Raw genomic sequence first — 14,755 nt, 5'->3', positions numbered from 1 at the left:
AAGGATTTAGAAGTGAAGTGAGAGTAAAAGCCAGGAGATGGCAGTAGTGCAGCATCTTTGGATGCAAGCTACCGTTAAAAATGACAGAAGAAGAAGAAGATCTCACTTTGTGGTTTTTAGCACAGCTGGTTGCAACTGTCCTGAAGTCCTGCAGAGGGCAGCATTGCGCCTGCGTAGCTCCACCTGTGAGATTGTCAATGCGGTGAAGAAGAAGCAGCAAAACAAAGGTACCAGACGTTTTAACTGTTTGTAGGTTTTTATTATATACGAACAAAACCAGGTGCAAAATTTTTAGACTTATTTTAAACAAAAGTTAATATCAGTACTTTGGCGGCGCTTCCGCCCGAAAGGTTTTTCAAAGTTTTGCTTGACTTTTAGCTAGCTAACACGAATGTTTGGTCAGTATATGAGTGTTTTTTATTTGTTAATTAAACTGAAAGCGGCAAACACGCTGAAATAAACTTCATGTGAAACGTACTCGGTCTTCAGCTATTTTATATTTTCTAAGTAAGGAGTTCCTGTCGCGATAAGGACTGTAGTTTCCTTTACGCCCCGTTTAAACCTCTTCTTAACGGTTCCCTGGAAAAAGTTATGCAACACAATCCAGCAGGCAGAGCTTTGCTAAATGTGGAGCCACCTTTGATTCTGAAACACAGCCTGAAATCTCTTAATCAAGCTTTCTAGTAATTTATTTAAGTAGTTTTCAGGAATAGCTTTCCAGGCTTCTTAAAGGACGTTCAAAGTTGCTCTTTGGATGTCAGCTGCTTTTTAGTCTGTTCTCTGTCAACATGATCCCACAGGCTTCAATAATGTCGAGGTCCGGGCTCTGGGGAGACCAATTCATGACTGGTAGTGTTGCACTGTGTGCGTTTTCTGTGCAGGTGTTTTTACTGTGTTGGCAGTGTGTTTGGGATCACTCTCAAACTCCCTGTTTCTCTTTCCTTATACATTGATTCTTGACAGCTAATGAAACCATTTCTGATTAAGCTTTTGTGAACAGTAGCTGGATCAATGTTTTGGAGATAAAGTATGTGAATTTCAGGAGCGGGACCACGCCTCCAAACACGCTCCTTCCGGTTCTTATCTCTATACGAGTCCCCCAGTTCTACAAACTGTTCGTTTTCGTGCCAGGCCCGGGAACTGCTGCCAGTACCCTTTGAGGCCTTCCCCAAACCGCAGCTCAGTTCATGTTTAAGCCATTCATCTTTATCTATTAAAACGCTGTCATACATAAAATGACTTCATCACTCAGGGCCTTTTTCAAGTCTTTGTTGGATTTTTTTTTTTATCTGATTCTTAAGAACACGACTTTCTCTTCTTGTCTTGTGACACTTGTTCTTTAGTCTTCTTCTTGTCCAGTTTCATTTTTTTAAGGGCACACTGTACATCCCACTGAGACATATCAAGTTTTCAGCTAATAGCTCTGAGGTTCACCTTGTTGTTGCAAAAATACTATTTTATGTCTGTTAAACTGTGTTATCTTTGACACTATTCATAGATTCATTTACTTTAACATAATATTTTAAGTTATATTTTGCTAAATTTTCAGTTATGTGTGGACAACACTGGTTCATCCCTTAGTTTAGGTGCCCCTTTTGACGTTTGAACGATTTATATGTCAGTGTTAAATGGACTTAAAATGAGTGAAAAGGCAGCTAATGTCCAAAGAAAGACCTTCGGAAAGCCTGGAGAACTATTGCTCAATACCCCTGTGAAAGAATCAAGAGTATGCTTCCTTGGAACCACAATATAAAGAAATGAGGGGTGGTTCAAGACTTGCACAATAGTGTATCATTTTTGCATGTTTCACAGGTCAAAATTGGTCTTTATGTATCTTATATCGAGCACTGGTCCAGGCACTGCATTTATCTTCTGTCTGAAATGAGATATTTAATTTCTCATTTTAACTTTGTTTTGGTGCCTCTCCCAAACATAAGTGTTGCTACATGTACATGAGCTGACTGTTTGATAAAGACCATGTCTTCCATAAAAAGTCAACAGTGTAAAAAAAAAAAAAAAAAAAAAAAAAGGTCAGAAACTCAACATTTAGCACAGTCTAAATCTCGAGTTTTTATTTTTTCTGAGAGGGATTTCTTGAATGTGATCGTACCTCATTATTTGAAGCTTTGGTTACGGTTAAAGAGTATCTATAATTTTAACAGCATTTATATGATTAAAGTATAAAAGATGCTCTCTAAATTGGGATCTTTACCTCTAAATTAATTGTCTTAAAAAAATATGTCTAGAATTTTCAATAAATAATCTTTTAGGTACTGTTTGTAAATTACTTTTTATGAGTTTTAAATCTTCCAAAATTAACTAAAGCTGTCAACAGAGTGTGAGGAGACAACTACTATGACTTTATGTCCAAACCATCTCTATACTGTATGGTGAGATAACTGAAGTTGAAATGGGGCCAAGCTATACTTTCATGTAACACCAGTTTGTACCCCCAGGTGATATAGTGGGTCACCACAAGGTTTGTTTTTTTTAACCTGGCAAATAATCAGTAATATGCTGGCTCCATCCATGAGCCAGAGTGTTGGTGGAGGTGCATAGTGAAGATCAGAGCGAGATTCTTTGTGGATCTACAGATATGATAGGGTGCCAACTGTGGCGCTCCATGAAGGAAGTCAGTCAGGAGTAGAAGTAACAGATGGTTTCAAGGTGGGAGTTAGATTACTTCAAGGATTGGCTCTGAGCCTCTTCTTGTTTGCAGTGGTGATAGACAGAACTATGTTTGCAGACAACATTGAGCTCTGTAGGGAGGGAGGAGTGAAGGTGGAGGCGATGCTGGAGAGAGAAGAATGAATCATCTCAGGACACCTGCTGATAAAATGCTGCAGAGGGTACAATGCTGAAAAACCTACCATTAAGAAAGTGGATGGATGTTTTTGTTTTGTTTTTTTCCCCCATACTTAAAGCTTAAAATCTCATGTAGTCTTTGCACTCACTAAAGCTGTCCATTTTTGCAGAGGGATATATTAACATTCATAGCCTGGTTTATATAATATTACCTCTGCACTGATAAAAAGAAATATCCAGAATCCTCTCAGTAAACTCATGTTTACTTTGGGAGTAGAATTATGAACTTGACTTTATTTTCTGAAAACTTTTTTGTGACACTTGCAAAGCTTTTGTGAAGACTGGTGTGGCTAAAAACTGTACTACGAATTCATTTCTAACAGAGTTACCAGCCAACAACTGTCAGATTGTTTGTGTGTAGTTTCCTGATCCACACGATAAACCTCGGACAGATACACGACGTGGCTGGAGCAGATGATTGATGTATAATCATGTTTTATCCTCACTCTTGCAGAATGCCTTTCCATTTCTGCCCCCAGTGTGGGACAAAGTTACAGCCTGAATTCAGATTCTGTCCTTCATGTGGGGAGAAACTTCCCGGTCCTGAAAGTCCATTTCAATCTGAATCTGTGAACTCAAGTTTCTCCTCGCCTCTGAGAAATGCAGCAGCAACATCTGTAGTTAATCCAAGCCCCACTCCAAGCACGAGCTGTGAACTCAGTACAGGTGAATACAGGTGGCAGTATGTCATCAAATAAATACTTAAAATACCAAGTAATTTAGCTTTAACAATCTCTCTCTGTGTCCAGCCCAGGGATTTGACACTTTAAGTTCGTTAACACCACGTCCTGCACTGCGAAGGACTCGCAAAACCCTTTGCCTGGACAAAGAAGGTAAAGAAGGTAAAGGAGATCATACAGGTTATCCTGTTAAGATGTCAGTTATAATGAGGTATGAAAACAGCATGAGTAAATTCAGCTGGAGCAGGGATGTCAAACCAAAGGGTTCAGCTCCCTGAAGTGTTTAGTTCTAAAAAACTCCACCTTTTGTAGCTTCACTGTGATTCCAGCTGGGGCCTTTCTTTGTGGAGTTCGTGCACTGGTGGGTCTGAAGACCTCGAAGTGTATAGAACAAACTTATAGTTAAAGTGCTTTGTAAATGTGAGTACATTACATTACACTGAAAGGCCATGGGAGGCTCTTCTGGCCTTTAGAGTGAATTAAAAATCACTTGGCTGATGGATGGCCCTGGAGTTTGGAATCGGGCTGGTAGATCAATGGTGCAAGAAAGCTGTCCTTAGTATACATTCAAGTACTGTGGCTTACATGTGGCTTATGATCTAAGCCATGTGTTTTATTCATGCTGTAAAATACTTGAGTTCTGGATCGATGACTTCATGAATGTCTGTTTTGTATGTTGTTGAGGGTTTTTTTTTTTTTAAGATTTTGAAAATCTGTTGGGGTTTTTTTTTTTTTTGGCCTTTTCTGGCTTTATTGAATAGGAACAGTGAGGAGTGACAGGAAAGTGGAGGGAGAGAGAGAGAAGAAGACATGCGGCAAGTAATTTTGGATTCAAATATTGGCCGGCCGCTCTTAGCTATACACCATGTGGTTGCCTGCTCACCCCAGTGAGCTAAACCGGCTCCCCATGTCTGATGTTTTAGTGACGCAGATAAATACGAACCCTTCATTGATGTTTTGGGGGTTCACTTGTTCCCTGTACCTCTGTGCAACAAAAAAAAGTCTTTCTTTTACATTTTTGTTATCAGCGTGTCGTATCTCACACCTCTGGAAGTCAGCTAAACCCTTGTGGCTTCAAAGATGTGATGTCATTTCTCACAGTCAAAGGAAGCTTTATTCCTTTTTTTCCCCCCAAAGTTTTTTTTATTGATTACTTTAACTCTTTACTCACTGTGCCTATAGATTACTCCACTTATTTTGTTCGTGTTTGTAATTATATTTGTCCCCCAGTTATTTATTACTTCTAAGTATATGTTATTATGCTTATTTGGATGCATAACCTTGTAGCTTATATTTTTTATGTTTGTCCAGACTGCTTTGTCTGGACAAACTAGTCAAATTAGTCATACTCAATCACAATCAGTTGAAGCCCTGAACCAGAAGTACTTTGCTTCCACAGATAATGACGCTGGGTTGCAGGAATCTCCACCAAAGAAGAACACGGTCACCTTTAAACTCGACACTGGGGCGCAGCCAATCGTAGAGTCTCCTGTTGCAAAATCTCCTCGATCTGGTGAGCAGAAGCACTGATTTATCTGCCCGTTCCTGCAGTTCTTTTATGAAATCTCCATTACCGTTCCTCTTTGCTTTGTTAACTGTTGCTGTGTAGTGCAAAGGAAAGGGAAGCTCTGCAGTCCTTTGAAAAAGCAGGAAGAAGAAGAAGAAAAGAAGCTGTCTGCAAAAACAGGCTGGATAGAGGGGAGATCAGCAGTAGATGGAGCTTCACCTGTTTCCTCACCAAACTCTAAGTCTCCTGCAAAAGGTGAGCTACACGTTGAATGATGTAACAGGAGCATGTTACACACATTGTTAAGTACACTGATAGGTTTGTATAAAGATCACAAAATGTTTAATGATCGGGAGCTTTATTGTTGTTCTGGTGTCGTTACAATCACCACATTTACTGCAGTTTTATTGCTGTAACAAGAGTAATCATTCATTTCTCTTAGAATATCTATTCAATTAATAATTTAATTACATTTTTCCCCCTTAGGCTTTTCAGAGTTACCTTTAAATTTAACCACTTCTTTTACAGAAGTGCTATGGTTCACTTATATACAAGAAAATCTCATGGGGGCCCCCCAATCTTAAATCCAATCAAAAATTCCTAATGCTCATCAGTCATGTGGAAAGCTTTTAAGGAGAACGTGTGAGAAACCTGCCACTCGGACACAAACTTCAATACAAGAACATTACATCTAGTTAAGACTAAGGAGTAAAGTCACAAACTAACCACCTCATCTTAATGGATTTAATTCACTTTTTATATAAATATTTAAATGCTTTCTGAGTGTACATACTTGTGAGTAATTTCAAACTGAATTTGTGTTTCTGTGGCCCACCTGCAGTACCTTTGCAGCCCACACTTTAGGAATCACTGTTATAAACAGAATTCACATAAAGCTTCTGATACATGAGAGGCAAATAGTAATAATAAAAACTAAATCCAAAGCTTCCCAGCGTGGATTAGTTTCAGCTTAGTAAAATAAATTTATCAATAAATTAAACTTAAGTTAAATTAAAATCAGTAAAGGCAAGGCAAGGCAAGTTTATTTGTATAGCACAATTCAACAACAAGGTGATTCAAAGTGCTTTACAGAGACATTAGAAACAAGAACAAATAAAAAGCATGATTTAAAATTGATTAAAACAAGCAAAAAAACTAACTAACTAATTAACAAACAAACAAAACAGTATATAAAATCAAAACAGATAAAATCAGAACAGTAGATAAAATCAGTAGATAAAATGTAAGTTTTGAAATTTAAGCTTAAAAGTGTGGATTTGGTGCTTTATTCAAATGCAGCTGAGAATAGGTGAGTCTTCAACCTGGATTTAAATAAACTGAGTGTTTCAGCTGATCTGAGGCTTTCTGGGAGTTTGTTCCAGATATAAGGAGCATAAAAGCTGAATGCAGCTTCTCCGTGTCTGGTTCTGACTCTGGGAACTGATAAAAGACCGGATCCAGATGACCTGAGGGATCTGGAAGGTTCATACTGGGTCAGGAGGTCATTGATGTATTTTGGTCCTAAACCATTCAGAGCTTTATAGACCAGCATCAGAACTTTAAAGTCTATCCTCTGACGGACAGGCAGCCAGTGTAAAGACCTCAGAGCTGGACTGATGTGGTCCACTTTTTTGGTCTTAGTGAGGACTCGAGCAGCAGAGTTCTGAATGAGCTGTAGTTGTCTGACTGATTTTTTTTAGGTAGACCTGTAAAGATGCTGTTACAGTAATCAAGCCTACTAAAAATGAATGCATGGACTCGTTTTTCCAGGTCCTGTTGAGACATCAGATCTTTTATCCTTGAAATATTCTTGAGGTGATAGTAAGCTGACTTTGTTATTGTCTTAATGTGTTTTTCTAAGTTTAGGTCTGCATCCATCACTACACCCAAATTTCTCGCCTGGTTTGTGGTTTTTAGATGTATAGATTGAAGTTTGCTGGTGACCTGTAATCGTTTTTCTTTGGCGCCAAAGACTATTACCTCAGTTTTGTTTTTGTTTAGCTGGAGAAAATTGTGGCACAACCAGTCATTGATTTCCTCAATGCATTTACCAAGAGCCTGTACAGGGCCTCGGTCTCCTGGTGACATTGTGATATATATTTGTGTGTCATCTGCATAGCTGTGATAGTTTATTTTGTTGTTGTTTATAATCTGTGCCAGTGGGAGCATGTAAATGTTAAACAGAGGGGGTCCCAAGATGGAACCTTGGGGAACTCCACATGTGATACTTGTCTGCTCAGATGTGAAGTTACCTATTGATACAAAGTATTTCCTGTTTTCTAAGTATGTTTTGAACCAGTTTAGTACAGTTCCTGAAAGACCTGCCCAGTTCTCCAGTCGTTTGAGTAATATGTTGTGGTCAACTGTATCAAATGCTGCACTGAGATCCAGTAAAACTAGGACTGACATTTTTCCACTGTCTGTATTCAGACATATGTCATTAAACACTTTTGTCAGAGCGGTTTCAGTGCTGTGGTTCTGTCTAAAACCTGACTGGAAGGCATCATAGCAGTTATTCTGTTTTAAGAAGTAACTGAGCTGTTGAGAAACTGCTTTTTCAATGATCTTACTTAAAAATGGGAGATTTGAGATCGGCCTGTAGTTTTTCATTTGTGTCTTGTCAAGATTGTCCTTTTTCAGTATAGGTTTGATTACAGCAGTTTTTAGTGATTCTGGTAAAAAGAAATAGTCGTCTTTCTTTCTTCCATTTCTTCTAGTGTGCAGAAATTTTTTACAAATTCTTTGTACAAAAAGATTTTGTTGAGTCGATCACAGCACAGCATACTTTAGGTGTGTAATTTTGTGTGTGTGTGTGTGTGGGGGGGTTATTCCTGCACTAATTAATTTGAAGTGTTTTCATTAACTTGCAGCAACTGGAAAAAATAAAGGCAGGAAGGCAAAGCATGCATCCTTTGTGGAACCGCTGCCTGAAGGTGAGGAGGTGACCGACACGACCGGCAAGAAGTGGAAGCTGATCAGGCAGCTCAGTCAGAGCGCAACCGAGCTGCTCTACGAAGGTAGGACTGGTCACAAGACATAAGGGGAACACATGAAAACAAAGACAAATGTACAATTGAAGAGTTTGACTCACGTGAAATAGTCGTGGTGATTGCTGATGTGCTGTGTCCCACTGAGCAAACTCAATATGAACAGCTGGCAGAAAACGTGTTTGAGGGAAGTCTAGTTGAGTTGTTGCAGCAGATGTTTCTGTGATGCATCGACCAGCTGTTATTGTCACTGAGAAGGAATATGGTCGCTGTCCCCAGAGTGTAACTATAAGCACACGTCTTTAAAAGGACTCACTCAGTGCAGCGTGTTCGGTGATGTTCTGGCATCCAAATCAGCCTGGGTGTGCTGAAGGAGCTCGGTGTGGGTTCTCATGGGAAGGAACTGATGATGAGCAGGGAAGGGCTGATTGGCTCTGAGCACAGCTCGAGTGGTCTGTATTCCCATAGTGAAACCCCTCACACGTTTATCAAAGAACCAGGGATTACGTTAAGTAACCCAACATCGCTGGCAGATGATAGTCCATGGATTTGAGATTGCATTTCAGCAAATTCTCTACATGCAGATGTTTTCTATCAGAGTACAACCAAAGCTGGATCATGCGTGACTGGTCAGAAGCTGGAGTGATTTACAAAAATCATGCCCCTCATCAAGGTTTTTAACCTTTAAAGTGATACTGGATGTACTATAAACTACAGCATACCACAAATAGCGAAACATAATAACTGCAGCCCACATTTAATGCAATCAGTCAAGTCTATATTCTATCTGTTTGAGTCCAGTAAACTTTATTAAAGCAAAGAGAGGACTAATCCAGTGTAGCTGGTCAACACTGCATTGCACTCCAGCAGGATAAACCAGTTGACTATTTATTGACTTAGAAAAGATAAATATTAATAGGAAATTTTATGATCACAGATGAATAAAGCGGTTTTTCTCTCTTCAGTTTCTCGGCCAAGCTCAAAGGAGTTGAATCACACCCTCAAACTGGTGAGTACAAACGGTAGATAAATGTGTCTGCTTTTCAGTTTATTTCCCAATAATCCGTTGAATTGCTCTCTACTTTGTTGTAATGCTTCTTCTGCTCCTGAATTTCCCTGTGCCAAAAAAAATCAAAGTTATATTTTATTTTTCACTTTTAGGGAACTAAAGATGGAAGAATCTTCAATGAACAGAACTTCCTGCAGAGAGCTGCTAAACCGGCGTCCGGTGAGGATTTATTGTGCTTTTCTGTCACGTTTAGAAGCCCATAATTACCAGAATTAGTTCCCAAAGCTGATTTTATTCTGATTTCAATAAAGACAGAGGATAAGTTTCTGTGACGGTTTCTATCACCTACGGAGGGTTAGGATGTTTTGTCTGTGCACAGAACATTCACTTTGACACAAAGGATTTAAATTACCAGGTGACTCAAAACTAAACTCTCAAAGGTGACAAATGAGTCAGAAAGAAACGCTAACAGCTGAGGCATGAAGCTGTAATACATCTGTTTGACTTGATAGGCATCAGAGGAGCATTGTTGTGTCTTTAACCCTCATCACAGCACAGCAACTTCACCCTTTGGCTTGTGGACTCCTGTTTTAAAACCTTGATTTGACGATTTCTGTCATCACATTCTCAGTTTTATTAAACCAGACGGCGAGGGCCGCAATCTCTAACAGGGGCCGTGAATTACAGATTGACCATCATGTGATATTCAAAGCGCTTAAGCTGTTGATTTAGTGACGAACTCTTCAGGGAGGTGTATTCAATGATAAGGGTCATTTTCTCATAGATGTTTGTTTTATAGCGAGAAGAGTCGCCCTCTGCTGGCTGTGAGAAAGAATGTAGATTGAAAACTTTTCTGAACTGACTTTTCAGACTCTGAAGGCAGTGCATCTGTACATATACACAGTGTTTTCTGCCTGTGTGATGATTTTCCTACTAAAACTTGTTTTCTCTGTAGTGGAAAAGTGGGTCAAGCAAAACAAGCTGGACTTCCTGGGGATTCCTTCCTGCGTTGGCTTTGGTCTCCATACAGACTCGTACAGGTGTGAGCTTTACCTGCACATACAAAACATATGAAAGCATCTTACCTTGACCTGTAAATCTGTTTACATTAATTTCATTTTATTTTCGTTTCTGTAGGTTTCTAATTTTTCCCAGCATTGGCGAGTCGCTCCAGTCCATCATCGAGAAAGAAAATCAGCCTCTGTCTGAGGAAGTTGTTCTTCAGCTGGCCTATAGAATAGTTGGTGTTTTTGAATTGTCTAGTCACATAAATACTCTAAAAGTGGACCTTTTGTACTTTTTCCTCTTCTTAATAATGCTTATTTATCTCTTACTGGACTTTTGTGTAGACACAGTCTGAAACGAGCTGCTTTAGCTCCTCTTCCTTTAACCTTCTATTCTGTTCAGTTCAATTTTATTTTATTTATACAGCACCAAATCACAACAACGGTCACCTCAAGGCGCTTTATATTGTAAGGTAGAACTTACAATCATACATACAGAGAAACCCCCAACAATCATTTGACTCCCTATGAGCAAGCACTTTGGCAACAGTGAGAAGGAAAAACTCCCTTTAAACAGGAAGAAACCTCCGGCAGAACCAATTTTCCACTTCTGTTCACTAAACTGTGATGTTTTGCACTAACAGAGGTAGAGCAGCGACATTTAAAACTGCAGAAACTGCATGCACAAAGTAACGATGAAGAGCTTTCACATTGTGTGAGGTAGATGAAGGAAACAGTATACGAATGATAAACATACAGAGCCATTAAAAAAAATCTGTGTAAAATATAATGAGGTTATAAATAATCCCACTTGGTCATTTTAATCAATACCTGAGCGTCACCTCTGAAGTAAAAAAACAAAACAAAAACCCCACAAAAAACGAGCTCCTGCTCCACTCCTGAGACCCACTTCTTTAAGCCAGCTGGTTTCTGATTGGCTGACCTTCACAAATGGAAGGCTTGGACAGCAAGTGGGTGGGGCTTCTGGAGTTGTGTGTCTGAGAAGAACTGGAAAGCACAGTGATTACTTTTCTTTGTGCTGACCTGTTTATGTGTGCCCATCGTTGTTCCCATTTCACAAGCACTAGAGACAAAATTCTAATGGTTTTGGAAAGATGAGTTATTATTTTAATTTTAGAGCCAGAATTACAAAATAAATCCATTAGGCCTGGGCGATAAAGCGTTAAGAGACTAACTTTTCTTTTCCCTTGCAGTTAGACGTGCTGCACTACATCCATTCAAACGAATACGTTCATGCGGATATCAGTGCCGAGAACGTGTACATAAAACAAGGACAGAGGTCACAGGTAAGACGTGCTCTGAGCTTCAAACTGCACTACTCTGTCCTGAAGTGTGTGTAACCAGGCTGCTTCTGTGTGTTTGTGTGTGTGTCTAGGTGTACCTTGTAGGATACTGCCATGCCTTCAGGTACGGTCCAGGAGGAAAGCATGTGGAGTACCGTGAAGCCAGCCGAACGCCACACGAGGGCACCGTCCAGTTCATCAGCCTGGACGCGCATAAAGGAGCAGGTGTGTTGCCTCTGTGGTCCACTGAGCCATCTGTAGTCTGTCAGTGTCACTAAATCATACTTCATCGTGTAAGCTGCTGTAAACCAGAGCGCTCTGACCACGCTCCATCTGGCCAAACACTGGCTTCACATCTGCTTCTCCTTTCGGCTGCTCGTGCCACAGCGGATCATCTACCATCCTCCTCCATCACACCAACCATTTGCGTCACTACATCCATCCTTCTCTGTGGCTTTCCTTTTTTCTTTCTGCCTGGCAACATCCATGGCTTCACATTAGTATGATTTTATTTTCACATGTGAAGGTGGTTTTTGTTTTGTTTTTTGTTTTTACAGATTTTGAAGTTAAAAGGTACAAATTTCACCCGTGGAAAAACAAGGAGATGTTTTTGTAAATCTGAGGTCTTTTTTTGTTTACTGATTTTTGTCATCACACTCTTTCAGCTCCATCTCGCCGCAGCGACCTGCAGTCTTTGGGTTACTGCATGCTGCACTGGCACACTGGATTGCTGCCGTGGACCGAGCTCACTCAACCACAGCAGATAGCCACCGAGAAACAGAGGTAAGAGAGAGATAATCTGTCATTTTTGTGTAACTTTAACCTTCTGTGTGAAACAAAATGCAAATAACACATGGCTGCAGGTACATGGAGGATGTTCCTGCACTTCTGAGCCAGTGCTTTGGGAGGAGGAGCGTTTCCAGTGAGTTCCAGTGTTTCTTCTGTATCATATACCACATTTTCCTGCATTTTCTTTGGTGATATCTTTCTGTTTTTTGTGCTCCAGGAGCATTTCAAACGTACCTGACTGCAGTGATGGCTCTGCAGTACTCCGAGCAGCCCAATTACTCAACGCTGAAGGCCGGACTCAGCGACGCTTTAGTGCAGCTGGGGGCATCGGTGGAGGAGCCCCTCAATTTTTAGGTGAGGACACACCCGCCTTTACTGAAACTCAGAAATAAAGATGTTCACATGCACCTGAGGCAAGTTCAACATACCCAGAATAGCTTTTCTTTACCTGATGTCAGCAGTCAGCTCATTTACCTGCCTTCTGAATAAAAGGTCAACGAGGCTCAGGTGTTGTGTTTTAGGAGCATATTTTTAAAAAGTTGCTTTAAAAGTAAAAAGTTTAAACATATTCTCCAAGATTTTAATATTTCTCATTGATGCTCATCACATAGAGCCTCTTTGTATCTGCACAGAGATGGTGGTGCTGTTTTTAGACAGCTGATTGGTCACTGGGAGGTTGATTCATATTTGTTGATCTCTTAACAGATATAACAGCATAAGTTACCATGGTGATACCCCAGTAAGACTTGAAACATCTTTGTAAAACTAAAATTTTCAGATAAGAAAAGGAAGAAACTGAGATTCTGGGTTCATCCGATTCTGAGTTTCTCACAGGATAAATTTTTTTTAATTAATAGATCTGACCAATCAGGTCACTGCATTTGGCAACAAGTGCAATCATAGCTCAAAATGTGCGCCAGTACTTAATAAACAGTGATATAGAAATAGTAAGATAACACTATTTTACCTCAGACACAGCTGGACGCTGCTTCAGGTCAGTCGGCCTCTGAAATGATTTCTTAGCCTTCTCAGATGTGGCTCCAGCTCTGATGACAAGAGCTGAAACTGCCCCACTGACATCCTGAAATATGTACGAAAGCTGTTGTGATACAGCTTCTACTGCTGGATCAAACCATGAAATTCTCCCTGCTGCTGCCTTCTTCTGAGAATCGAATGAACCCAGAATCTCAGTTTCTTCCTTTTCTTGTTTAAAAACATCAGGACCAGCTCATCATCGCTTCATGTCGACTTCATTCTCTTTAGATTTAGTTTTTCTGAGGGCAAACCTTTTGTAAAAACCCTTTCAGTGTGTATACACGTTACATGACAGGTTCAGATCTGAAAAATTTTGAATTTCGTGTTGTTTATTTTTTCCCTCAGTGGGTAAAGACCTCAAGGCTAAAGACCCCTTGCTCAGCCTCAAAGCCTGTATCATAGTACAGGACTGTTCTTTGCAATCAGATATTAAAAAGTATTATTTATACACTGATGTCATTATGAATTACATCTGTTGGAGACATTATGTTTATTATTTACAGCACAGGATGCAAAGCTAGAGGTGGCAGATGAACATGAGGTAAAGATGCTTAGATTTTCATTGGGCGTGACTGAGATGGAGGGGATTCGAAATGACTTCATCAGCTCAGGGACAGCTCTGAGTTAGTGAAGCGGAGGGTTGGTGTTAGGAATAGGGTAAGAGGGAGGTAGATGATCCGCTGTGGTGACTCCCAGTCAAAAGAAGACATACAATCTTCAGATAAAGCTGCCACCGTTTATATGAAAGGGCCCTTTATCTATGTAGCCGAACAGGCAAAATCCAAGCAGACTGAACGCAAACGGGGATTATTACTGTGATCAGATGAGATTATCAGAGATTTAATTAAACCAAACTGAAGCGTTAAAACTGACATCAACCTGACAGCGATGCTGCATATGTATCAAACCCTTTGAGTCTGACTAATCTTTGTTTTATTTTCAGAGAGATCGCACAAAAGAGACGACACTGAAAGATCCTGGAGTTTTCTTATTTTAAAGTCGTGTTTAAATGCTGATGCTTTATTGCACTGAAAGTCATGAGTTTATTAGGTAAACGATTCATTGGTTTTACAGTTTGTGTGTGTGTGTGGGGGGTTTATCATCTTTATGGACCTGTTGAGGCTTCTGTGGTTTTCAGCCTCAAAGAAATAGAAGTTTTAAATTCCTAAAGCACTGATTTTTATATTTTGTGTGTTGCAGTGTTGTTAGGTAGTTAGATTTAACAGGGTGATTTTTATAACAGATGTTTTTTTTTTCTGTTGACTTATCCTGCTGAACATTTCAACAAATAAAATATCGACATTTCTTACAGTGACTCAGTGAGCTTTGATATTTTCTGATAAGAATACATCGTCTGGTTATTGCTACCTGTTCTTTTTTTTTTTTTTTTTTTTTTTCAAGCTCCAGATTTTTGTCCCTGAATTTTGGGAGAGTAGCTTTGCATGACTCAGAGTTAAAAATAATCCTTATTTATCTTTTACCGGACCTTTGTGCACATCTCGCCCATTTTACCTCTTTATACTTTACCTCCACTCTTCTGATTGGTCGTAGCTCACAAACAGAAGGCTGAGAAAG

The 14,755-nt window shown here is 39.8% G+C and overlaps 1 protein-coding gene across 3 annotated transcripts; it reads left to right on the top strand.

The window, feature by feature from the left end:
* Nucleotides 1–120: 120 nt before the first annotated feature.
* Nucleotides 121–14,495, top strand: vrk3 (VRK serine/threonine kinase 3). Of its 3 annotated transcripts, none has more exons than XM_012916951.3 (16): nt 121–227; nt 3,320–3,531; nt 3,615–3,698; nt 4,945–5,058; nt 5,155–5,307; nt 7,923–8,069; nt 9,005–9,048; nt 9,201–9,267; nt 10,004–10,088; nt 10,186–10,288; nt 11,267–11,359; nt 11,449–11,581; nt 12,022–12,139; nt 12,220–12,278; nt 12,363–12,499; nt 14,124–14,495. In XM_012916951.3, the coding sequence occupies exons 2-15, from the start codon at nt 3,321–3,323 to the stop codon at nt 12,497–12,499; spliced, it is 1,548 nt and encodes a 515-aa protein (XP_012772405.1). In that variant the 5' UTR covers nt 121–227; nt 3,320; the 3' UTR covers nt 14,124–14,495. The 3 variants fall into 3 exon arrangements, with proteins under 3 accessions (XP_012772405.1, XP_004543112.1, XP_076738888.1); XM_004543055.3 differs by having other exon boundaries at nt 3,615–3,707; XM_076882773.1 differs by lacking the exon at nt 121–227 and adding an exon at nt 763–849 and having other exon boundaries at nt 3,615–3,707.
* Nucleotides 14,496–14,755: the final 260 nt, after the last annotated feature.

This window comes from Maylandia zebra, linkage group LG1 (genome assembly GCF_041146795.1).
Source record: "Maylandia zebra isolate NMK-2024a linkage group LG1, Mzebra_GT3a, whole genome shotgun sequence".
Classification (NCBI taxonomy): domain Eukaryota; kingdom Metazoa; phylum Chordata; class Actinopteri; order Cichliformes; family Cichlidae; genus Maylandia; species Maylandia zebra.
Note: the sequence above shows the minus strand (reverse complement) of the source record. Positions and strands in the feature narration are given on the sequence as shown.